Here is a 25,699-nt window from a genome sequence, read left to right on the forward strand (position 1 = left end):
ATAATTTTCTCCTTCAAACTTTGCTTTCGTCAAAGAATGCTCCCTTTGCAGCAATTACAGCATTGCAGACCTTTGGCATTATAGCAGTTAATTTGCTGAGGTAATCTGGAGAAATTTCACCCCATGCTTTCAGAAGTCCCTCCCACAAGTTGGATTGGCTTGTGGTGCACCTTTTGAGTACCATACGGTCAAGCTGCTCCCATAACAGCTCATTGGGGTTGAGATCTGGTGACTGCGCTGGCCTCTCCTTTACAGATAGAATACCAGCTGCCTGTTTCTTCCGTGAATAGTTCTTGCATAATTTGTAGGTGTGCTTTGGGGCATTGTCCTGTTGTAGGATGAAATTGGCTCCAATCAAGCGCTGTCCACAGGGTATGGCATGGCGTTGCAAAATGGAGTGAGAGCCTTCCTTATTCAGAATCTCCCACTTTACCAGCACCAAAGCAACCGAAGACCATCACATTACCTCCACCATGCTTGACAGATAGCGTCAAGCACTCTTCCACATCTTTTTAGTTGTTCTGCGTCTCACAAATGTTCTTCTGTGTGATCCAAACACCTCAAGCTTGGATTTGTCTGTCCATAACACTTTTTTTCCAACTTCTTCTGTCCAATGAATGTATTCTTTTGCCTATATTAATATTTTCCTTTCATTAGCCAGTCTCAGATATGGCTTTTTCTTTGCCACTCTGCCCTGAAGGCCAGCATCCCGGAGTCGCCTCTTCAATGTAGATGTTGACACTGGCGTTTTGCATGTACTATTTCATGAAGCTGCCATTTGAGGACCTGTGAGGCGTCGATTTCTCAAACTACAGACTCTAATGTACTTGTCTTGTTGCTCAGTTGTGCAGCGGGGCCTCCCACTTCTCTTTCTACTCTGTTTAGAGCCTGTTTGTGCTCTCCTCTGAAGGGAGTAGTACACACCGTTGTAGGAAATCTTCAGTTTCTTGGCAATTTCTCGCATGGAATAGCCTTCATTCCTAAGAACAAGAATAGACTGTCGAGTTTCACATCAAAGTTTTTTTTCTGGCCATTTTGAGAGTTTAATGGAACCAATAAATGTAATGCTCCAGATTCTCAACTAGCTCAACGGAAGTCAGGTTTATAGCATCTCTAATCAGCCAAACTGTTTTCAGCTGTACTAACATACTTGCACAAGGGTTTTCAAGGGTATTCTAACCATCTTACACAGTTAGCAAACACAAAGTACCATTAGAACACTGGAGTGATGGTTGTTGGAAATGAGCCTCTATACACCTATGAACATATTGCATTACAAACCAGACATTTGCAGCTAGAATAGTCATTTACCACATTAATAATGTATAGAGTGTTTTTCTGAATCATTTAATGTTAGCTTCTTTGGAAAAAAATGTGCTTTTCTTTAAAAAATAAGGAAATTTCTAAGTGACCCTAAACTTTTGAACGGTATTGTATATATCTGTGGGCTTTGTCACCATAAAAGGAGGGGGACCAGGCACATTTCTTGCAGAGGGGACTGTAAGAAATGTCTCACTGTGAACTGTGGTGAACTCACTGAGCTCAGCGCTGCACCGTGAGACTTTTTCTCATGGTGCTACCCGTGATCTCACTGAAGTCACAGTAGTTCATCGGCCCAGCTCGCAACAAAGTGAGCTGGGAACGCAGCTTTGGTGACCTGCGGTAACCTTGATGATGTCACTGCTAGTCACTGACAGTGCACTCGCAGCAGCTCATTTTCCTGTGGTCTTCAGCTTCGACAGTCGCATGTTTGCACCATCCAGGTTGAAAACCACTTATTGCAGACATGGATTACAGCATGGAATAGTATGTCGAACAGATGCGGGATATGGTCATTTTTTATTTTGTTTACAGGATATCAAGGCTTCAATGGAATGGGCGTTAGGTGAGTATTATTGTTGTTTATTATTTTCTGTTTGTTTTTTTACAGGGGACGAGGGCTTCAATGGAATGGGCGTAAGTGAAGAATAACTTTGTTTTTATTTTTAAATAAAAAAGTAAAGCGGTGTGTATTTTTATTTTAAATAAAGGACTTTATTCTGTCTGTGTGTTTATTTACAATATGACCATGGGGTTAGTAATGGAAAGGTGTCTAATAAACACCTCTCCATTACTAACTTGTTGGCTTGATGTCACCTGACAATACAAAGGTGACATCAACCCCACAAAAATTAACCCCACTTCCCACCACCACAGTGCAATTGGGATGAGCCGGGCTAAGCCCCCGAATTGGTACACCTAATGGATGTGATTTTTCTGGGGCAGCTGCAGGCTGCTATTTTTAGGCTGGGGGGGACAATATCAATGGCCCCTTACCAGCCTCAGAATACTAGTCCCCAGCTGTCTGCTTTAGCTTGGCTGGTTGTCAAAATGGGGGGAGCTAAACAACTTTTTTTAAAATTATTGATTCTTAATAACCAGCCATGATAAAGATGATAGCTGAGGGTTGCAGCCTGTAGCTGTCAGTTTGCTGCACTGGTTATGAAAAATAGAGAGGAACCCATGCCATTTTATTTATTTATTTATAGCGCAGGCACCGGTTGATGAATACTCCCATCAGCTGTCGCCTGCTCTCGCTGTTATCGGCGACAGCAGGTGTAGGCTAATGGGAGTAGTAGTACCATCAGCCGACTCCTGTGACCGGAAGTATAATTTTTATTTCCAGTCACAGCTGCTGGCTCACAGTCATCTGACAGTGTGAGAGCCACAGCGCTCCGACTGACAGTAATGATCATACCGCTGATCAGAGCCAGTGTTTGCCACACTCATGCAGATGACAGCGTGGCAAACAATGAATGTTCGGGCCCCCCACTCATTTGAATGGAGTCTGGGTTCAGGCACTGTTTTGGTACCCAAACCAAACTTATTGTAACTGTTCGGCCAAACCTGTGCGGACCTGAACATCCATGGGTTCACCCATCACTACCCACTGTATGTGCCATCTGGCACTATTTGAGACTTGCCTTGTCTTGTTCGCATAACAAATGAGACTAGTTTTTTCCATACATTGACTTATGGTCATGTGCTGTCATTGAACTGTCCACTGTTCACAAGGACTGCACACTGACTAAAGTTACTAGAAGCCATGAACTGTCTTTGCAAAATTTTCTGTCCGAACATCTTCAATCCTTCAATTATGAAGCACATTCTGAAGCACATCCTCTCCTAATTTATTAACACAAACTGAAAAGATAGTGCCACGTAGTTTTCCCCTGAACACTGTAGTAATAGCACTTTTTTACATTAATATATCATTTGAAATATTTTCTCACAATAAAGATACTGTAAATGTATTAAAATTGTTAAGTACTCTAGATCACAAGTGCAGATAAATGCAGTTATTACAATTATGGTGTAGCCTATGCTACAAATATACGGCTGTGTCACTGTACATGCATTAATTCAACAATGCCATTGTTAATGAAGCGCAACTTCAAAAACCTCACTCTAACTATTTGTTCAAGTCTTGCAAGAGTGATCACTGGTGTTGTGGCGGCACCTCAACAAGAACCATAGAAAAACAATTCAGCGTAGATCAAAAAGAACACCTGAGTCAAAGGCCAGGCTTAGACGTGATATAGACTATCACCATGGTTTTATGGGTCTGCTTTATTGTTATTAAAGGTTACAACTATCAAACTATGAAAGAAATGACCTTTGAATAACGTTCAACCAAAACATGGTTGCAAACAATTGTACACATCATTCTGCCATCTTAACAAAAGCACGATGCACAGTAGGGCTACATACTTTGAGGGACAAGAAATTTCAAAGAAAATGCTTTAAAGGGGTTGTCCCATTTCAGACAATCTTGGTCCCTGGGTAGTTTATCATAATAAAACAAACCACACTTTATTTGCCTTCGCAGAGTTCAAGGCTGAGTCCCCTCAGCCGCTCCCTGTGTCTGAAATTGCCAGCAGCTCTGAAGACACGTCAGCAGGGGTGAACCTAGCCTCTCTGCTGCCTGACGCAAACTTCAAAACAGCGCACCCCCCAAACACAAGGATGTCAGCGCCATCACCGCACATACAAGAGCCACATTGAAGAATCCAGAACAAGGATCATTAATGGCAATGGCAGGCCTGGCACAAGCATACAGACACACAATGATGGCTGCAGAGCAGTGGTCCTGTAGGCAGACACAGTCCTGCATCCTTTTAGCACAGGAGGCAGCACTGATTGCCAACCTACAGTATTATCTCTGGCACACGCCTACAAAACTCTTGGCAGCTCCAATGTGGCATCTGCCAAGCACTGACCAGTCAGACATGTCTACCATGCAGCATCATCCACACACCATATGCAATGACCTGCAGTCTGAGCATCAACAAGCCGCCACTGCACTAAGCTGGTAAAATGAAGCGTCTTCCCCAACAGACCACACCTCCTTCTCTCAAAATGCTTAGCCAATCACAAGCGCCGCACATGGAGCTGTCCAGAGTTTTGTGAATTCCCTTGCTCGGACTTCGGAGCCGGAGCTCACTCTGCTCCCTCTGGTGGTTACTGGGAGTAGTGGAGCTGGCCAGGTTGATGGAAGTTTGCCGCCTCACGACGATAATTGGGAATCTGGGATTACTGGCTGGGAGCATATAATTGAGCAGGCTTCCCTGGGTGGTTGCTGGTGATTTCCTCCTTGCACATTTGGAGTTCTTTTGCCTCCTGCCTGATCTGCATGGTTCAGTTAAGTGATTCTTTTGCTAATCCTTTGCATCTAATCTGGTTGTGCCTTTTTTTTTGCTTTCTGCTTTGTTGCTAGGGTTCAGCGTACTCCCTGCTCGGGGTAGCGCTGGGTCCCGCTCATTTGTTACAGCTTGTGTCAGTTTGTTCAGTCCCCTGTTATGTTAGTATCTTTTGCTTTGCTTCCAGTTCATACCAGAGTGCTGATCTAGCAGTGGTGAGGTCGTGTGGCCTCAGGTTTTTTGTAAATCAGATGTGTTGGATTTTTTTAGGGCTTTGTGCGTGATTGCAGACAGTATCTTTTCTATCTTGTCCTATCTAGACAGTTTGGGCCCCATCATTTGCTCAGTCTATTTTCTGCCTGTGTTTGTGCCTCATCTTGCCTCACCGACAGCATATGTTTGGGGGCTGTCTATTCCTTTGGGGATCTGCTCCTGGGCAGTTTAAATTTCACCTTTCTGGCTCTAGGCTTAGTTAGTTCTTCAGCTGTGCCGAGGCGTCTAGGGCATCGTAGGAGCGCTCCACGGCTACTGCTGGTTGTGTTGATGTGTTGTGTTGTCTTGGATCTCTCTGCAGCATTCGACACTGTGGATCATCAGCTCCTCCTCACTATGCTCCATTCCATTGGCCTCAAGGACACCGTTCTCTCCTGGTTCTCCTCCTATCTCTCCGACCGCTCCTTTACTGTTTCTTTTGCCGGTTCCTCCTCCTCTCACCTTCCCCTTACTGTTGGGGTTCCTCAAGGATCGGTTCTAGTCCCCCTCCTCTTCTCCTTGTACACTGCCCCTATTGGTCAAACAATCAGTAGATTTGGTTTCCAGTACCATCTCTATGCTGATGACGCCCAATTATACGCTTCTTCTCCTGACATCACGCCAGCCTTTCTAGAAAACACTGGCGATTGTCTAAACGCTGTGTCTAATATCATGTCCTCACTATATCTGAAACTGAACCTGTCAAAGACTGAACTCCTGGTGTTTCCTCCCGCTACTAATGCACCTATACCCGACATTGCTATTTCTGTGTGTGGTTCCACTATTACTCCCCAGCAACATGCCCGCTGTCTTGGGGTCATACTTGATTCCGAGCTTTCCTTTGCCCCCCACATTCGATCACTGGCTCGCTCTTGTCATCTGCACCTCAAAAACATTTCTAGGATTCGACCTTTTCTTACTTTTGACTCTGCAAAAACTCTTACTGTTTCTCTTATTCATTCTCGTCTCGACTATTGTAACTCTCTTCTAATCGGTCTCCCTCTTACCAAACTCTCCCCTCTCCAATCTGTCTTGAATGCTGCAGCCAGGATCATATTCCTCACCAATCGTTACACCGATGCCTCTACCTTGTGCCAGTCATTACACTGGCTACCCATCCACTCCAGAATTCAGTATAAACTTCTTACCCTCACCCACAAAGCCCTCCATGGCTCAGCACCACCCTACATCTCCTCCCTTGTTTCAGTATACCACCCTACCCGCGCCCTCCGTTCTGCTGATGACCTGAGGTTAGTATCCTCAATAGTCAGAACCTCCCACTCCCGTCTCCAAGACTTTACACATGCCGCGCCAATTCTTTGGAATGCACTTCCCAGGTCAATACGATTAGTCCCCAATCCCCACAATTTTAAGCGTGTCCTGAAAACGCATTAATTCAGACTGGCCTATCGCCTCAACACATTAACCTAACCTATCCCTGTGTGGCAGAGCCAAAAGTTTTACCATAACCAGGTTCCCAGCATCATGTTCCCACATGCTTTATGCATCCATTAGCCCTCTGTGTCTGTACTGTTACACACTTAACATTATGGCTGGTCCATACAATCAGAGAAACTGTTACCACCCACCTTTCGTGTCTACCTCTTTCCTCATAGACTGTAAGCTTGCGAGCAGGGCCCTCACTCCTCTTGTTATTTGTTATAATCTACTGTATGTGATTATTGTTATGCTGTAATGTCTATTGTCTGTACAAATTCCCTCTGAAATGTAAAGTGCTGCGGAATATGTCGGCGCTATAAAAATAAAATTTATTATATTATATTATTATATTGATAGGATCAGGGGTCTGCAATCCGCTTAGTTACCAACCTCTCTGGGTTTCTGGTGGCTTAGCCTGTTCCTGCCATCCTCCTTGGTGACCCATTCATAACACCAGAGCTAATAGCAGGGGCCTTCCAATTGGGTATAGCAAGGGATGTGGGAGCGGGAAGAGCTCCACCGACCAACAGCCACACTTTGAAGTGCCGCAACAGTAGCCCCTAAAGCATATGAGAGCCCCACTACCCAACTGTATGAGGGTCTTCCACTTTGAATGATGCCCCCAGTGTCCCACCAAAAGTTTTATGCAAAAAAAAATCATATACTCACCTAATCCAGGATCTCAACACATTGATATCCCCGCACTACTGCTCTGAGCAATGACAGGATGATGCATTGGCCGAGGTGTTCTGATCTTCCTGTGTACGTGCCACTTCCTCGACCATTGCATAATTCTGCCGTGGCTGAAAGCGGTAGTGCAGTGACATCGTATCTCTGTGCTCTGCCATACACCGTATTAACTGTATTGTCGCACTATAATACTAATAAGACTGAGGTCACACTAGCGTATAACACGGACGAATGCTATGCGTGAAAACATCACACAGCACTCGATCCAGTGTTACTCTATGGGGCAGCTCACATCTGCAATTATTTTCTCATGACAAATCAGCATGTGAGGTCAATTGCCCGAGTCTCGGTGCACTCACACCCATATAAGTCTATGGGTGCGAGTGACACAGTGCACATCAGTCGGATATCGTCTGAGTGTTGTGCAATATACGCCGACCCCGGCAATGGAGCAGATAGAGAAATTAGTTTCTCCGCCTCCTCCACAGCTGTGCTCCGATCCTCTCTGTACGAGAGACTCTGAGCACAATCGCATGACACTCGGCTCCCGCTCGCAGCAGAGCAGTGTCACGATCCATTTTTGGATCTGTGGCAGATCGGACTCTCATATTAAAACCTTTTTCCTTTCTGGCCATCGGGGGTTAATGTTAGTTTTTCCCCCCCGGTGGCCGCTGTTGTTACTGCATGTTTAGTTAGTCTTCTGGTGAGTTTTTCCCCCGGTGGCCGTTGGTGTTACTGCATTGTGATTAATTATCTATGCAGGTGAAACCACTTCCACCTTCCTACATAAGCTCACCAGGTGCACCAACTAACTGTTGGTGATATTGTTCCTTTTTAGAAACCAACCAAGCTGGCGTTCAGGAGCTGACAGAGTTTTGTGGTGCTACAGTTGTATCCTGTTTTCAAGTGGCTAACTCTGCTGTCCTGGAGCATTGCAGCTGAGCAAGCTAAGTCTAGTCTTTTACTTTATTTAACCCCAAGGAGTCTGTATTGCCTTTTCCTTGGGTTTGGTGCAGTTTACTTTATTCCCTGTCTCACCTCCTGGGGAGGAGTTGGGGTTTAGCTCAGACCTAAACAGGAGATAGGGACAGGTCGGGGACTTGGGCCTCACTGCCATTAAGTGTCCCCCCAAGTTAAGAAAAGTCAGGGCACCCCCTTAGCCGGAGGGGCAGTTCAGGGGCCCTGGTTCCACGTCTCCTGTTTTCCCCCTACTGCCCCGTGACAAGCAGGAGCTGAGAGTCATTAGCATATCGCATCCGATGCTTTTGCATCAGATGCCATATGCTAGTGTGACACTAGCCTAAGGGTAGTGTAGCTGTGAGTGAGGCCCGAGGCAACTTCCCCTTCTGCCCCCTTGGTAGCTACACTACTGCACGCCACACACAGCATGCACTGTGACACCCTCAGTCCATCAAAGTTCATGACAGCACAGAGTATATAGCGATGAATTGAATAGATCTCCATGCCCCTCACTGTATAACATCCACCAACACAGAAGTATTCAGTGCCACACGCAGTATACAGGGTAATATGTCTCCAAATTCTAACAGTAAACAGTGCAGCACCCCTCATACACACACAGAGTTTAAAGCGTAGCATAACTCCATAACTCATAATTGGTATGGTAGCAGTCCACCAGTCTCACATAATATACATTGCAGCAGACCCCCAGACTCTGATAATATACATAGCAACAAACCCCCAGCAACCCTAATAATACACATTGCTGCAGACCTCCCCAGCCCGTCATGAGATACATTGCTACAGGCCCCCCCCCATAAAATTTATAGCTGCAGCCCCCATAATAATATACATTTCTGCAGACCCTCATAATTTTAACCCTCTATCCAGCCCACCACAGTGCACAGTATATACCCTGACCCCTGTCACTACCTGATACTACACATCCATTTTACCATTAATCTTCTGTCCAGTATCTCCTTGTGCAGCAGGAGTGAAGCCCTGAAACAGCACAGGAGAGGGAAGTGGAGCCAGCAGTTCTGCTCTGCAGAGGGCCTGGATTCATGAAACACAGACAGCCGGAAATCCTCTTCAGCCAGCCGCTCTGTGACAGGAGGTGGCCACCCACAGCCTGCATATAAGCACCTGTGATGCAGCCAGGCAGTGACACTGAAAGGTACAGTGCCGCCCAGCAGCTGCTGAAGCCCCTAAACCCCTGCCCGCCCCCACACACTGACAACACAGGATTTCAGAAGCAGGGCACCGATTTTCTCTGGGGTCTCGGCTTCTGGGGGTAGCTGAGACCCCAGAGAACATGATTCGGGTCGGGTTTTACCAACCCCGCTTTTGCGATCGCCGTTATTAACCGTATAATGGTGACCGCAAAAAAAAAGTCCAATGTGCCATTTAATTTCTCTCTCCTCTGATGTGAGAAATAGGGTCCCCGATCACCCCCGGTGGTCCTCGACCTGCATGCGTCCCCTCCATAGGCACCACCATCTTCTTCTGGGAAGAAGATGGCAGGCACATGCGCAATGCGCCTGCCGAGATCTGTCGGCTGGCACCTGGCAAGATTTCATTTATAGGATATTTTGATCACTGTGATAAACCCTATCACAGTGATCAAAATAAAAAAATAGTAAATACCCCCCCCCCCGTTATCACCCCCTTAGTTAGTGAAAAATAAGGAAATAAAGAAAATATATTTATTTTCATTTTTCCATTAGGGTTAGGGTTGGAATTAGGGTTAGGGTTAGGGTTGGAATTAGGGTTAGGGTTGGAATTAGAGTGAGGTTTGGAATTAGGGTGAAGGTTGGAATTAGGGAAAGCGAAGTGTTGGGGTTAGGATTGTGATTAGGGTTATGCTTAGGGTTGGGATTAGGGTTAGGGTTGTGGTTAGGGTTATGGTTGGGATTATGGTTAAGGGTGTGTTGGGGTTAGGATGGTGGTTAGGGTTGGGATTGGGGTTAGGGGTGTGTTGGGGTTAGGTTTGAGGTTAAAGTTACGTTTAGGGTTGGGTTTAGGGTCATGGGTGTGTTGGGGTTAGGGTTGAGTTAGAATTAAGGGGTTTCCACTATTTAGGCACATCATGGGGTCTCCAAACGCGACATGGCACCACAATTGATTCTAGCCAATTTTGCGTTCAAAAAGTCAAACGGTGCTCCCTCCCTTCTAAGCCCCGACGTGTGCCCAAACAGTGGTTCTTCCCCACATATGGGGCATCAGCGTACTCAGGACAAATTACACACCAACTTTGGGGGTCTAATTTCTCCTGTTATCCTTGGGAAAATAAAAAATTGCAGACTAAATAAATCATTTTTTCGAGGGAAAAAAATATTTTTTATTTTCACGGCTCTGCGTTATAAACTTCTGTGAAGCACTTAGGGGTTAATAGTATCACCACACATCTAGATAAGCTCCTTAGGGGGTCTAGTTTCCAAAATGGGGTCACTTGTGGGAGGTTTCTACTGTTTAGGCACATCATGGGCTCTGCAAATATAACATGACACCCACAGACCATTCCATCAAAGTCTGCATTCAAAAACGGCGCTCCTTCCCTTCCGAACTCTGCCATGCACCCAAACAGTGGTTTCTTCCCACATATGGGTTATCAGCATACTCAGGACAAATGGTACAACAACTTTTGTGGTCTAATTTCTCCTGATACCCTTGTGAAAATAAAAAATAGCGGGCTAAAAAAACATTTTTGAGAAGAAAAAGAAAAGATTTTTTATTTTCATGGCTCTGCGTTATAAACTTCTGTGAAGCAGTTGGGGGTTCAAAGTGCTCACCACACATCTAGATAAGCTCCATGGGGGGTCTAGTTTCCAAAATGGGGTCATTTGTGGGGGGATTCTACTGTTTAGGTACCTCAGGATCTCTGCAAATGCAACATGATGCCCGCAGACCATTCCATCAAAGTCTGCATTCCAAACGGCGCTCCTTCCCTTCCGAGCTCAGCCTTGCACCCAAACAGTGGTCCCCCCCACATATGGGGTATCAGTGTACTCAGTACAAATTGTACAACAACTTTGTTGGTCTAATTTCTCTTGTTACCCTTGTGAAAATAAAAATTTGGGAACAAAAAGATCATTTTTGTGGAAAAAATATTTTTTATTTTCAAGGCTCTACGTTATAAACTTCTGTGAAGCACTTGGAGGTTCAAAATGCTCACCACACATCTAGATAAGTTACTTAAGGAGTCTAGTTTCCAAAATGGTGTCAATTGTTGGGGGTTTCCACTGTTTAGGCACATCAGGAGCTCTCCAAATGCGACATGGCACCCGATCTCAATTCCAGCCAATTCTGTATTGAAAAAGTCAAATGGCGCTCCTTCCGTTCCAAGCCCTGCCGTGCACCAAAACAGTGGTTTACCTCCACATATGGGGTATCGGCATATTCAGGAGAAATTGCACAACTTACTTTGTGGTTAATTTTCTCTTTTTACACTTGTGAAAATAAAAAAAATTGGTTCTAAAGTAAAATGTTTGTAAAAAATAGTTAAATGTTAATTTTTTCCTTCCACATTGCTTCAGTTCCTTTGACGCACGTAAAGGGTTAATAAATTTCTTGAATGTGATTTTGAGCACCTTCAGGGGTGCAGTTTTTAGAATCGTGTCATTTTTGGGTATTTTCTGTCATATTGACCCCTCAAAGTGACTTCAAATGTGATGTGGTCCCTAAAAAACGGTTTTGTAAATTTTGTCGTAAAAATGAAAAATTGCTGGTCAATTTTAAGCCTTATAAGTTCCGAACAAAAAATATTTTTGTTTCCAAATTGTGCTGATGTAAAGTAGACATGTGTGAAATGTTATTTACTAAGTATTTTGTGTGGCATATTTATCTGATTTAAGGGCATAAAAATTAAATTTTGAAAATTTCAAAATTTTTAATTTTTTTGCCATATTTCCATTTTTTTAAATAAATAAACGCAAGTCAAATCGAAGAAATTTTACCACTAACATGAAGTACAATATGTCACGAAAAAACAATCTCAGAATCAGCAGGATCCGTTAAAGCGTTACAGAGTTATAACCTCATAAAGTGATAGTGGTCAGAATTGTAAAACTTGGCCTGGTCATTAAGCTACAAATTGGCTCCGTTACTAAGGGGTTAAAGCTTGATTTGTTTTTTTTATACAATAACATGTTAATGTTTGAGCACCCTTGGCAAAAATTACTTATTGGAGAGCCCGGCGGGGCCTGGGGGTACTCGGTACCGGGCCCGTCGACTTCAATGGGGGACGGTGTCACGGCGGCGGCAACCCGGACCTTGGCACAGAGGCGTCCAGAAATAAATTAGGGGAAAGTTGTGTGGTATTTATGTGGTAAAAAAAATGAAAATAAAATTATTAGATGGTGAAATACATGACGCCACCTGTGGTATTCTAGTCAGAGGTGACCAGCGCTGCGGTGTTGCTTCTCTGGGATGGATGTTGGGCGCAGCTATGATGTTGTAGCCCTCCACAGGTAGAGCTGTAGTCCCAGGGCAAAGATGTTAAATAAATAGTAAAAATGGCTGTAAACGTTGGGGTGCAGATAAATGAAAGAAAGACACAGAGAGGTGCAGTTTCTTTACCTTTTACTGGTAATAGGTTGCAGTCCGGAGTACCACATACAGGTGATGGAATGAGTCCAGCTCGCCTGGAGGCATTCAGGGGATCCACCTTGTCAGGTGGGGATTTAGGACCTTCCTTTCTGCGCTATGTGTGTGGGTCTCCACTGTATATAACTATGCTGCGACCCTCTATTCATGATGGTTTCACTAGTCTGTACGGCTGTCAGCGTGAGCCTATTCCACGGGTGCCGTCCTTTTCACCATCAGCCCCGGGCTCCTTCCACTGACATGCCCTCAGATGATCAATGTGCACAGGAATTTGCAATCCCCTGTACTTTCAGATTCGGTGGCAGGACATACAGCTCCTGTCCACCCAGGTCTCTGACGTCCCTTTACTCCTTATTAGTGCTTCGCTCAGGGGTCTGCTATATGCAGTATTTTAGCTTTCCCAGAGCCTCTTATCTCTGCTCATGTCCTTTTCTTGTCAGATCAGCTGCCTGTCTTGAACTTACAGGATCTTCCAGAAAGATCCTTTTACCTCACGTCCTCACGTTTAAACTGTCATTTTTCCTCACAGTTCACAGCTGTATATATATATATATATATATATATATATATATATATATATATATATACAGTACAGACCAAAAGTTTGGACACACCTTCTCATTCAAAGAGTTTTCTTTATTTTCATGACTATGAAAATTGTAGATTCTCTCTGAAGGCATCAAAACTATGAATTTACACATAGTTTTGGTCTGTACTGTATATATATATATATATATATATATATATATATATTTTTTTTTTTTTTTTTCAGCTTTTACATTTTAAAAATTACAAAAACGAAGATATGCCGATGCAAAAGTTTGGTTAGTACCTAGTAGCACCCCCTTTTGAAAGTATGACAGCTTGTAAACATTTTTTGTAGCAAGACAATAGTCATTCAATTCTTGTTTGAGGAATTTTCATGGATTCATGGATTTTTCCTTGTAAAATGCTTCCAGTTCTGTGAGATTCCTGGGTCATTTTGCATACACTGCTATTTTGAGGTCTAGCTACAAATTTGCAATGATGTTCAGATCAGGGAACTGTGAGGGCCGTTGTAAATCCTTCAGCTTGCGCCTTTTGAAGTAGTCTATTTTGAATTTTGATGCGAGTTTATGATCATTACACTTTTCTAGAAATCATCCTCTTTTCAACTTCAGCTTTTTACAGAATTTGTTGAAATTTACTTGAATCCATTCTTTACTATGCCCGTGTTTTGATACAGGAAAGATTATATATATCTTTGTACCATGTTAGCCAGTAGGTATAAAAATATTTTGAATTGAGTCCTCAGTGGTTTATACCTTTTAATGGCTAACTGAAAAGATGGTAACAAATTGCAAGACTACTCAGGTTTCAGTCTCGCAAGCTTGCAATTTGTTACCATCTTTTCAGTTAGCCATTAAAAGGTATAAACCACTGAGGACTCTCAAATCTAAATATTTTAAATCTTTTTCTCACTATACCCGTGAAATGTTCCCTGTGCCATTGGCTACAACATAACTTCAAAGCATGATTGATCCACTCCCATTTTTAATGGTTGGCGAGATGTCCTTTTCCTGAAATTCTGTGTATTTTTTTCTCCACACATACCTTTGGTCATTGTGGCCAAAGAGTTTTATTTTAACCTCATTGGTCCACAGGTATTGTTTCCAAAAAGCATCAGGCTAGCTTAGATGTTCTTTTGCATACTTCTAATGCTCAATTTTCTGCTGAGGACCTTTCATAGAGGCCATATTTGTGCAGGTGCCTCTGAACAGTAGAACAATGTATCATAACTCCAGAGTCTGCAAAATCTTGCTGAAGGTCTTTTGCAGTCAAGCTGGGGTTCTTATTTACATAGTAACATAGTAAATTAATTATTAAGGTTGAAGTAAGACTTTAAGTCCATCTGGTTCAACCCATATCCTATCCTAGCCTGCCCTAACATGTTGATCCAGATGAAGGCAAAAAAACCCATGTGGCAAACAGTAAGCTTCACATTGGGGAAAAAAATTCCTTCCCGATTCCACATATGGCAATCAGACTAGCTCCCTGGATCAACGCCCTATCAAGGAAACTATTGTATATAACCTGTAATATTATACTTTTCAAGAAAGGCATCCAGTCCCTTCTTAAATTTTAGTAGTGAATCACTCATTACAACAACATATGGCAGAGAGTTCCATAGTCTCACTGCTCTTATAGTAAAGAATCTGCATCTGTGATTATGCTTAAACCTTCTTTCCTCCAGACGTAGAGGATGCCCCATTGTCCCCGTCTCAGGTCTAAGGGTCCCGTTACATTTAGCGATGCACCAGCGATCCCGACAACGATACGACCTGGTCAGGATCGCTGGTGCATGGCTAAATGGTCGCTAGTGAGCTGCCAAACAGGCAGATCTCACCAGCGACGCAGCAGCGATACAGCGATCTGTCGAGGGTTGCTGTTACCTGTCACACTTCCGCTGCGTCCATGAGTTCTGCGTCGTCAACGACGTCGCTAGTCGGCGCCGAGCACAGCGATGCATGCCGGCCAGCAGGATGCCAGCGACGAAAAAATGGCCCAGGCCATTCGAGTATGATCAGCGATATCCAGCGGGGGGCCGGTTGCAGGTACATGTCACACAAAGCGAGATCGCTGTTGCGTCACAAAATCGATGACGCTTTAGCGATCTCGCTATGTGAGAAAGGCCCTTAAGAGTAAAAAGATCATTAGAAAGGTCTGTGTACTGTCCCCTCATATATTTATATATTGTAATAAGATCACCCCTAAGCCTTCGATATTCCAAACTAAATAACCTCTAGTGTAATTACCTGTCTTGGTATTGCAGACCCCCCAGTTCTCTAATAACTTTGGTTCCTCTTCTCAGAACCCGCTCCAGTTCAGCTATGTCTTTCTTATACAACGGAGACCAGAACTGTACACAGTATTCTAAGTGTGGTCGCACTTGTGACTTGTATAGAGGTAAAATTATGTTCTCCTCATGAGCATCAATGCCTCTTTTAATGCATCCCATTATTTTATTTGCCTTTGCAGCAGCTGCCTGACACTGGCCACTAAATGTGTTTGTTGTCCACCCATACACCCAGGTCTTTTTCAGTGACAGTTTTGCCCAGTGTTTTACAATTAAGGACATAATTATACATTTTGTTTGTTCTACCCAAGTGCATGACCTTACATTTATCCCCATTAAAGCTCATTTGCCATTTATCAGCCCAAGCTCTAATTTACATAAATCCTCCTGTAATATAAATTTGACCTCCTCTGTATTGATTACCCTGCAGAGTTTAGTGTCATCTGCAAATATTGAAATTCTACTCTCTATGCCCCCTACAAGGTTATTAATAAATATGCTAAAAAGAAGCAGGCCCAATACTGACCCCTGTGGTACCCCACTGCTAACCGTGACTCAGTCCGAGTGTGCTCCATTAATAACCACCCTTTGTTTCCTATCCCTGAGCCAGCTCTTAACCCACTTACACATATTTTCCGCTATCCCCATTATTCTCATTTTATGTATCAACCTTTTGTGTGGCACCGTATCAAAAGCTTTTGAAAAGTCCATGTACACCACGTCCACTGCATTTCCTTGGACCAGTTTGGACCTTACCTCTTCATAAAAGCTTATCAGATTAGTCTAACAGGAACGGTCCCTTTTAAACCTATGTTGATATTGGGTCATAAGGGTATTGTTCTTCAGATACTCCAGAATAGCATCTCTTAGAAAACCCTCCAGGATGTTACCCACAGTAGAGGTTAAGCTCACTGGCCTATAATTTCCAAGTTCAGTTTTTGTCCTTTTTTTGAATATTGGCAACACATTTGCTATATATATCAGTCCTGTGGTACAGACCCTGTTATTATGAAATCTTTAAAGATTAAAAATAATGGTCTATCTATGACTGTACTTAATTCCTGCAGTACTCGGGAGTGTATGTTGCTGTTGTGCCCCCAAGTCTTGAGTGGAAATAAAGTGGTCACTACTTCTATTCCTCCGGTGTCTGCTGCAGGACCATTAGTATCCGTACAACCTCGGGGACCGGACCCCGGCCTTGCGCTTAGAACTTGAAAAGGGTTCTCCTCACGTTCCGTGCTAATCCTTCTTCCCAATGGAGAATCAAGCTTCCTTTCTCTCTCTTTCCTGTGCCAGCAGACCAAGATCACTGTGGCCTGCTGCAGCACTTCCTTCTTCCATCCCACTCCCGGGGATCTTCTCTGTCTCACACTCTGTCCTTCTACATCCTCACTCACTGACTGAATGAAAGACTGAACGACTGACTCAACTCTTCCCTCTTTTATGCGAACTAAACTCCACCCACCTCCCAGCACATTTTGTGTTCCAAGCAGGGAGCCACCAAGTGGTGCTATGCTACACTCCAAGCAGGGAGTCGCCGAAGGTGCTTTGCTACACTACTGTGTTGTGTGGGATGCAGGTGTTGGAGCGTGGTCAGGTGTCTCCACCTTACCTGGATGGTGGGGTACCACACCTCAGGAGGAGGTGCAGTACCTCTGTGGCGACTGAACCCTCAGGGGCGCCACAGATCATTTCATCTTCAACCTACTTACCTGTTCACAATAACAGTAATTTTGATCAGTGCACACAGAAAGCTGTCAATCAGTGGTGTGGACAGGGTTATACAGACCTCAGCATTCAGATCTGCAACAGATAAAAGTGTGATTTTGTTAAATTTGCAAAAAGCAGCCCAGTAAATGACACATTGCTGGAATCAGGGTATATGTCTTTATATCATTCTGCTCTGTGATGTGGTAGCACATCTAATTCCTTCATTCATTTTCAATATCCCTGATTGTGGTTTGCAACCTGCTCTTAGGTTCAGTTTATCTCTTTTGGGTCTGTCTCTTGCAGTAATACTGTACATGCTGATAGTAAAGACTGTCACACAATGGATGGACTGTTTAATGTGGTTTTGCTAGCCACCACGGCTTCAAGCCAGCATTTCAACGTTTGTTGTTGCCTTGCATGTATTAGGGCTCCGGTGGTCCTCCATAACAGACTGTGCCCTCCCCCCACACTCACATCTCGAACAGTGTAGGCCATTGACATTATTTAGCGTAATGTAAATGTCACTGGATAAAGCATACTATGATAATGCCACTAGATATGTCCTGATCTAGTTCATTCTAGCTGTAGCATTTGTGGCCAGGAACGTATGACTGACTAGTTAGTTTGCTAACTCTCAAGCTCCTGGCGGGTTCTTTTTAATACACGACTGTGAAATATGCCCTATTTGTTACAATGGCACACATTCCTCATTTCACAATGAACAAATATCATATACATATACAGTATAATACTCTTTTGGTACACTTGGGAATAAAACAAAATAGATAGACTGATTCATCGGTGTTTTCGTCAGATGTCTGGTGTAAAACACTTAGATAATTTGCAAAATTGTATGCAAAAATTATTCCACTTTTGACACTTTCATGCCTGTTTCGTCCAACCCTGCTGAAATGGGTAAAGCTGGTTCAGGACGGGGGGCGGAATGGGGTGTAACAGCATATCTCACCTACTTCATAATGACCTATGATGTACCTTAAGCCACAAATCTTACTCCAGTACTTGACTGGAGTAAGATTTTGGGTGCGCCTTTTAATGAATCAGCAGGGTCTGATTCCAACACCTATAATCTCTGTTCAAATAGTGACTTGAATAAAGCAAAACACAACTAAAAGGGCAACATTGATATTAAAAAATATAGGTGCAGACATTCAAGAGGAACTGATATCAAGGCAAACTACTTCTCCAAATATTTCTTACTAAGTGATTGGAAGTTTTCAGTAAAGATTCATTCCATTACTCAAAATATTTCATTTTAATAGAATATGAAATGGAATATTGATTCTTCTGTCAGCTCCTTACTTTGTAACTTTCATTTTTTTGCAGAACATTTATCTTTTCGGCCCTTACAAGAGGACGCCATATACCGTTATTTATAGTAGTTTTGGCATTTATATTTTGTTCTTACAATGGCTTCTTACAAAGTCACTGCATGATATATGTTGCTGAATACCCCAATGACTGGTACATGGATATTCGATTTCAAATAGGTAAATGAATAAATTCAATACTTTATAGCTCTACTTCTATCTACAGTGGGGAAAATAAGTATTTGATACACTGTCGATCTTGCAAGTTTTCCCACCTACAAAGAATGGAGAGGTCTGTAATTTTTATTATAGGTACACTTCATCTGTGAGAGACAGAATCTTAAAAAATAAAAAAAAATCACATTGTATTGTCATTAAATAATTAAATTGCATTTAATTGACCTGAAAAAAGCTGGGACCAGTCTCAAACATTACCATTACTCCCACATCAGGCCGTCATGGATTAAAATCTTGCATGGCATGCAAGGTCCACCTGCTCAAGCCAGCACATGTCCAGATCTGTTTGAAGTTTGCCAACGACCATCTGGATGACCTAGAGGAGGCATGGAAGAAGGTCATGTGGTCAGATGAAACCAAAATAGAACTTTTGGTATCAACTCTACTCTCCGTATTTGGAGGAAGAAAAAGTATGAGTACAACCCCAAGAACACCATCCCAACCGTGAAGCATGGTTGGGGAAACATCATACTTTGGGGGTACTTTTCTTCAAAGGGGACAGGACCACTGCACTATATTGAAGGGAGGATGAATGGAGACATGTATTGTGAGAATTTGGCCAGCAAACTCCTTCTCTCAGTAAGAGTATTGAAGATGGGTCGTGGCTGGATTTTCCAGCATGATACTGACCTGAAACACACAGCCAGAGCACCTAAGGAGTGGCTCTGCAAGAAGCATTTCAAGGTCCTAGAGTGGCTTACCAGTCTCCAGACCTGAACTCATAGAAAATCTTTGGAGGGAGCTGAAACCTCAATGTTGCCCAGAGACAGCCCCAAAACCTGAAAAATCTGGAGAAAATCTGTATGGAGGAGTGAACCAAAATCCCCACTACAGTGTGTGGAAAATTGGTCAAGAACTACAGGAAACATCTGACCTCTGTAATTGCAAAGAAAAGGTTTCTGTACCAAATATCAAGTTTGGTTTTTCTATTGTATCAAATACTTATTTCATGCAATAAAATGCAAATTAATTATGTAAAAATCATACAATACGATTTTCTGAATTTTTTTTAAAGATTCTGTCTCTCACAGTTGCAGTGTACCTGCGATAACAGTTACAGACCTCTTCATTCTTTGGAGATGAGAAAACTTGCAAAGTCAGCAGTGTATCAAATACTTATTTTCCCCTGTATGTATCTATTTATGTGTCTATCTCTCTATTCATTCTACGTTATCTCCCTATTGTATGTTGTTAAAATGCAGTTATAAAGTTCACAATGACTACAAAATGCATGACTCTACAGTATTACATATCTTATATTAACTTTATTCCAATTTCAGGGCTTGCCATATTCATTTTTGGAATGGGTATTAATATACACAGTGACCATATTCTGCGCAAATTAAGAAAACCAAGTGAAGTCTCTTACAAGATTCCACAAGGTAACGTCAGATCAGATTATTTAGCTCCTATGTACTGTACATATAGGCAAATAATATTAACAAATCATTTTGCCCTTTTGAAAGATTAGTCCCAAAACAAAACATTTTCCTCTATCCATATGACATTGGAGAACATCCATGGGATATGGGATAACTGGCTAATCACTGGGGGTCCAACCGCTGGGACTTTGAGCAACTTTCAGGGCTTTGTAAGGCCCTATCTTGAATGTAACAGAAGTCCCTATACTTGACCTTTGCTTCATCCATTACCTATGGGACTGATGGAAATATCAAGGTGCTCTACTTAGCTTTCTCTGGCAGTTCCACAGACAGCGAATGGGGTGGAGGCCGAGCACACACACTTTCCCTCCATTCAAAACTCTGCATTACCCCATTCTGCTAAGATTTTTTTCCTGTAAAATCTAATTCATATTGCGTCTACAATAGTAAATGGCTTAGTTTTCAACTACAAATGTGAATGGAAAATATGCAGCATATCCACTAGATATGAATAGAGTTTAAATGTGTAGCCTGAGAATTCTATCACAACATCAATGTTGTCTTTGTATTTTGGCTGCTCTTTTGGTGGTTTAACATAGTGTTTTACAAGCATGATATACATCTGTTCAGATGAGGTTTGTTAATATGATTGTTTTTTTTTTTACAGGAGGAATGTTTAACTTTGTATCTGGAGCAAATTTCTTTGGTGAAATTGTGGAGTGGTACGGTTATGCTATAGCAACATGGTCTTTGCCAGCATTTGCCTTTGCAGTGTTTACCACAGTTAGCATTGGGCCAAGGGCTTATCATCATCACAAGTAAGACACAACTTTTTGTCACTGTTAGAATTTTTTTTTTACTTTAGGGGAAAATAATTAAGCAAATACTGATCTCCTAACAGAGCTGTATCTACATTTATTTTTTAAGAAGTTGCATGGTGCCATCAGTCAGCAAGAGGAATATTATTTTTATTAATAGCAATTTACCAAATTCCGAAAACGAACTGGTTGACCGCATTTTTTATTTAGTTGCTATGTACATACCAATAAAGTTAATGTAATTAGGATTTTATACAGGATGAGCAAAAAACTCTGACCTTCCCAAAAGTTCACATTTTGGGCTGATTAATTAGACTGCTTGGGCCCAATTTGTATCGCAAAACACTTTTAAAAATTGCAAAATTGTTGTGCAACGCAAAGTAGAGCAAAACCTTTACAAATTTTGCCATTGTCATGCTAGTTCAGGCCAGCTCCACCAAAGTGGGTAGAACATGGACGGGATGGGGTGTGGAGGCTCCTGGCCTCTTAATTCATTAAATGTTACTCCTTATGCCAGAAGTCCCTGACTAAGAGTATGTGCCAAATTCATTAAGTAGCATGCACATCCTAATAAATTTTGCATATCCTACTCCAACATGCAACTTAAAAAGACTTACATGTACAACGCTGGTCTCAATCAATCTGTCCCATTTTTTTCTTACCTTGTCATACACTGATGTACAAACTTTGCTGTGTACCAAATCCTTCTCTTCTCAATAATGATTTCCTAAAATGGCCTTTTTCACGCATTTTTCCTGATATATCTTCCCCATAGCCTCTCCCTATTTAATTTGAAATTCAATCCTTTACCACCAATTCCCTACTTTCTGTTCCCGGCTCAACCCCTGTCATGTGAGATCTCAAATGAAATTCTTCAGTTCCGCCCCCCCTTCTATAAAAGCAATTTATAACTATTTTCAGTCTATATAGCACTAAACGAACGCGATTTAGAGAATAGATGAATGAGCGATTTCCTTGCTTTTCGTCTTACATGATCGCTGGTGCCTATTTTTCCTTGAAACTTGGACTCTTATGAATTTATGTCTCCCAGATGTATGTAATGTATATTATGTAACAAATATACATCAAGCATTAGCAAAAATGAAATAAATGTATCTAGTGTTAGAAAAAATGTAATAAAAATCCCCCCCAACCAGCAATAAAATAATGGAAAATGCTATTAAAGGGGATATTGTGGCCTGAGCAAATTGGCACTTGCATGCTAGGTTCATTTTATTCTAGAGGCAGTCTTGTGCCTAGGAAAGAGCCATGGGTGATACACAACAGTTCTAGTGATCAGTGTGTTTCCAGCAGATCAAAAATGATATAAGAGATATCATCAATCCAGTGGAGAGGATCATTTCATTGGACTAAATACTTCTTTAAAATATATTTTCTTTCATATTGACTGCAGCAAAAAAAATTCTACACTTGTTAGGTCTCCACATTACTGTAATAACCTGAAAAATTAATTCAACTGATTACACTGTCACTAAGGTTTTGTCCCTCCGACAATTTTGAGTGTTCCTGTTAGATTTTTTTATGCTCATTTCAGAAATGACTTTACGTAAGGTTTTTGAGAAATGATATGAAACATTATAATATTCTGTTATAATTCTAAAAACTCATATGAACTGTTTCTGAAACAGTATATTCTGAATTTTCCACTGAAATAACATAAATAGCTGATCTACACATATACAAGCACTTATTAAGCGAATTCTGCGCAGGCGCAGTGAATCATTCAGCTGACCATGTACGGAGCATACCACATCTCCTGGGCAGGGGAGCAATCAAAAGACAATACTGACATGCTTAGAGATTGCTACTTCTGTCTTACAAATGTAACAGGATATTCAGCAAAGAACAAGAAATCAATACAATATCCAAATCTTCCTTCAGCCATAAGACCAGTGCCACACAATGAAATTCTTCATGTTCCAAAGCCACCTAAAGTATGGACAATAGAGGGCGACGAAGATGAACTAACAATGTCAGTGGAAAATGAAACTGCTGCAGACCCAGACTTTGAGCCTTCTGCATCTAATCCACATCTGTTCAGTCATGCTGATCTGAGTGACTTGGTCAAAGATTTGAAATTGTCAAAGAGGAAGGCAGAATTATTGTGATCAAGGTTACAAGAACGGAATCTCTTATTACCAGGAACAAGAGTTTCTGTTTTTCGCAGTCGTCAAGAAGACCTTAATCAATTTTTCAACCATGTCGACAGTTTAACCTTTTGCAACGACGTCTTGGGGTGGTTTGGTGCTCTTGGATGTGAACAAGACCAGAAGGAATGGCGACTGTTCATTGACTCGTCAGTTTTATGTCTGCAGGCTGTTTTACTACCCAATGTAAATATCTTTCCTTCTATACCTAATGGACATGCCATACACATGAAAGATACATATGAGAATATGGAGTTACTGTTGACCCACATTAATAGAACTTATAGCTGCAATATATGTGGTGATCTAAAAGTTGTTACATTTCTTCTTGGACTGCAGCTTGGATATACCAAGTATTGTTGTTTTATTTGTGAGTGGGACAGTCGTGTACGAGAAATGCACTATTTCAGAAAGGACTGGCCACTCTGCGAAATCCTGGCAGCTGGACAGAAGAATGTTAAGCATAATCCTCTCGTTGATCCAGCAAAGATATTTCTCCCTCTATTGCATATTAAACTTGAGCTTATGAAGAATTTTGGCAAAGCAATGAACAAACAATTGGAAGCCTTTTCTTACTTGCGACAGAAATTTCCAAGGATAAGTGATGCAAAGATTAACGAAGGTATTTTTATTGGCCCACAGATCAGAGATATAATGAATGACAGTAGCTTTGATGGTCTTTTGCAAGGTGCTGAACAAGTGGCGTGGAGAGCCTTTAGGCTATGTGCACACGTCCAGAATTCCGCCACGAAAACGTGCAAAAACGCATAAAATAAGCAACCCATTGTATTCAATGGCATTCCGCACATGCTGTGGTAATGCTGCATATTTTTCCGCTGCAAAATCGCATCTCGGAAAAATATGCAGCATGCTCATTCTTTTTTCGGAATCGCGGAAATTCCACACACATAGGAATGCATTGCTCCGCTTACTTTCCACATGTGGCAATGCCCACCATGTGCAAAGTAAGCGGAAAATGTGCGGATGGTACCCAGGGTCTGGAGGAGAGGAGTTTCTCCTCCAGGCTCTGGGTACCATAATCCCTCCGTAAAAAATAGAATTAAAATAAAAAATCATGTTATTCTCACCTTCCGGCGTCCCACGCAGGGTCACCAGGCCTCAGCAATGCTCCCAGCAAGTTCTGTTCCCAGCGATGCCTTGCGACAATAACCTTTGATGACGTAGCGGTCTCATGAGACTGCTACGGTATCGCGAGACCGCTACGTTATCAAAGGTCATTGTCGCAAGGCATCGCTGGGAACGAGACTTGCAGGGAGCATCGCTGAGGCCTGGGGACGCTGTGTGGGATGCCGGAAGGTGAGAATAACATGATTTTTTATTTTTTTAGTATTTTAAACTTTATAACTTGTTACTACTGATGCTGCGTAGGCAGCCTCAATAGTAAAAAGTTGGTCACACTTGTCAAACACTATGTTTGACAACTGTGACCAACCTGTCAATCAGTTTTCCAAGCGATGCTACAGATGGCTTGGAAAACGCTAGTATTCTGCAAGCTAATTATGCTTGCAAAACGCTATTTTCTCGCGGGAAATACGTGGGAATTACAAATGCTGATTTCTCGCGTACTTCCTGCGGCATGGAATTGCCTCAAAGATGTGACCTTCAACTTCTTTGGCAACAGCAGGGAACCGAACTTTGAACAACTCGTGGACAACATGCTCACAGCATATCATTTGAAGAAATGCAATATATCACTAAAAATGCATTTTCTACATTCTCACTTGGACTTTTTTCCAGCCAATCTTGGTGCCGTTAGCGATAAACACGGTGAAAGATTTCACCAAGACATTTCGCTTATGAAGAAAAGGTACCAGGGAAAGTGGAGAACGTCAATGCTGGCTGACTATTGCTGGAATCTTATTCGAGAAGCATCTGACACGGATTATAAACGAAAGTCGTCTGCAAAACACTTTTGAACAATTGCTTTTGCTACTGACATTGATGCACAAGTATGTAGTGTCTCGGACGTCATAATGTAGACTATAATCTGTTGTTTCTTAAAAACCTTACGTGATACAGACTTTTGGAGCACATATTTGTGTTCAGCATATCAAAATCTATAAGATGCAATAAAATTTTCTCAGGGGACAAGATATTATTATTAGTAGTAGTAGTTGTAGTTGTAGTACATTGCTAATATTATTATCATTTGTTTTTCAGGTTTTACCTGCAAAAATTTAAAGACTATCCCAGAAATAGGAAAGCTGTGATTCCTTTCATTTTTTAAGCATGATTTTTTTTAACTCCATTATATGCCAGGCCATGGACCGACTGTTTTACAATTATACAATAAATGAATTAAAAAAAAGTCTTCCAAAATGTATGTGATTAATTTACAGCTAATATGATCATATTAGTTTTTTCATGTTGATTTGCAACAATTAGTTTATGGTATTGCACTTACAGTTCCAAAATATTCTCTTTTGAATTTTTTGTACAAAAAAAGAGATAACAAAGAGAATGCAAAGATCTGGAAGTTAGAGGAATATCAAACAACTTTTTTTTAATGTCAAGATAAACCTAATATTCATCTATTGTACCATGCTGGTAAGATTTGCAAACACACAAAATTT

At 41.9% G+C, this 25,699-nt stretch overlaps 1 protein-coding gene across 4 annotated transcripts in view; it reads left to right on the forward strand.

Moving 5' to 3' along the window:
* SRD5A2 (steroid 5 alpha-reductase 2) overlaps positions 1-25,437 on the forward strand; it is a 125,827-nt gene extending 100,390 nt beyond the window's left edge. For 2 of the 4 annotated variants that reach the window (XM_073545117.1, XM_073545118.1), the window contains 5 exons: positions 7,900-9,198; positions 18,517-18,680; positions 20,018-20,119; positions 20,787-20,937; positions 25,287-25,437. In XM_073545117.1, the coding sequence (XP_073401218.1) occupies positions 9,173-9,198; positions 18,517-18,680; positions 20,018-20,119; positions 20,787-20,937; positions 25,287-25,353 (510 nt within the window). In that variant the 5' untranslated portion in view covers positions 7,900-9,172 and the 3' untranslated portion in view covers positions 25,354-25,437. The remainder of the gene's footprint in view (positions 1-7,899; positions 9,199-18,516; positions 18,681-20,017; positions 20,120-20,786; positions 20,938-25,286) is intronic. The other 2 variants (XM_073545115.1, XM_073545116.1) reach the window with 1 other exon arrangement.
* Positions 25,438-25,699: the final 262 nt, after the last annotated feature.

The sequence above is a fragment of the Dendrobates tinctorius genome, unplaced genomic scaffold (assembly GCF_039654945.1).
Source record: "Dendrobates tinctorius isolate UK_male_01 unplaced genomic scaffold, ASM3965494v1 ptg000140l, whole genome shotgun sequence".
NCBI lineage: Eukaryota > Metazoa > Chordata > Amphibia > Anura > Dendrobatidae > Dendrobates > Dendrobates tinctorius.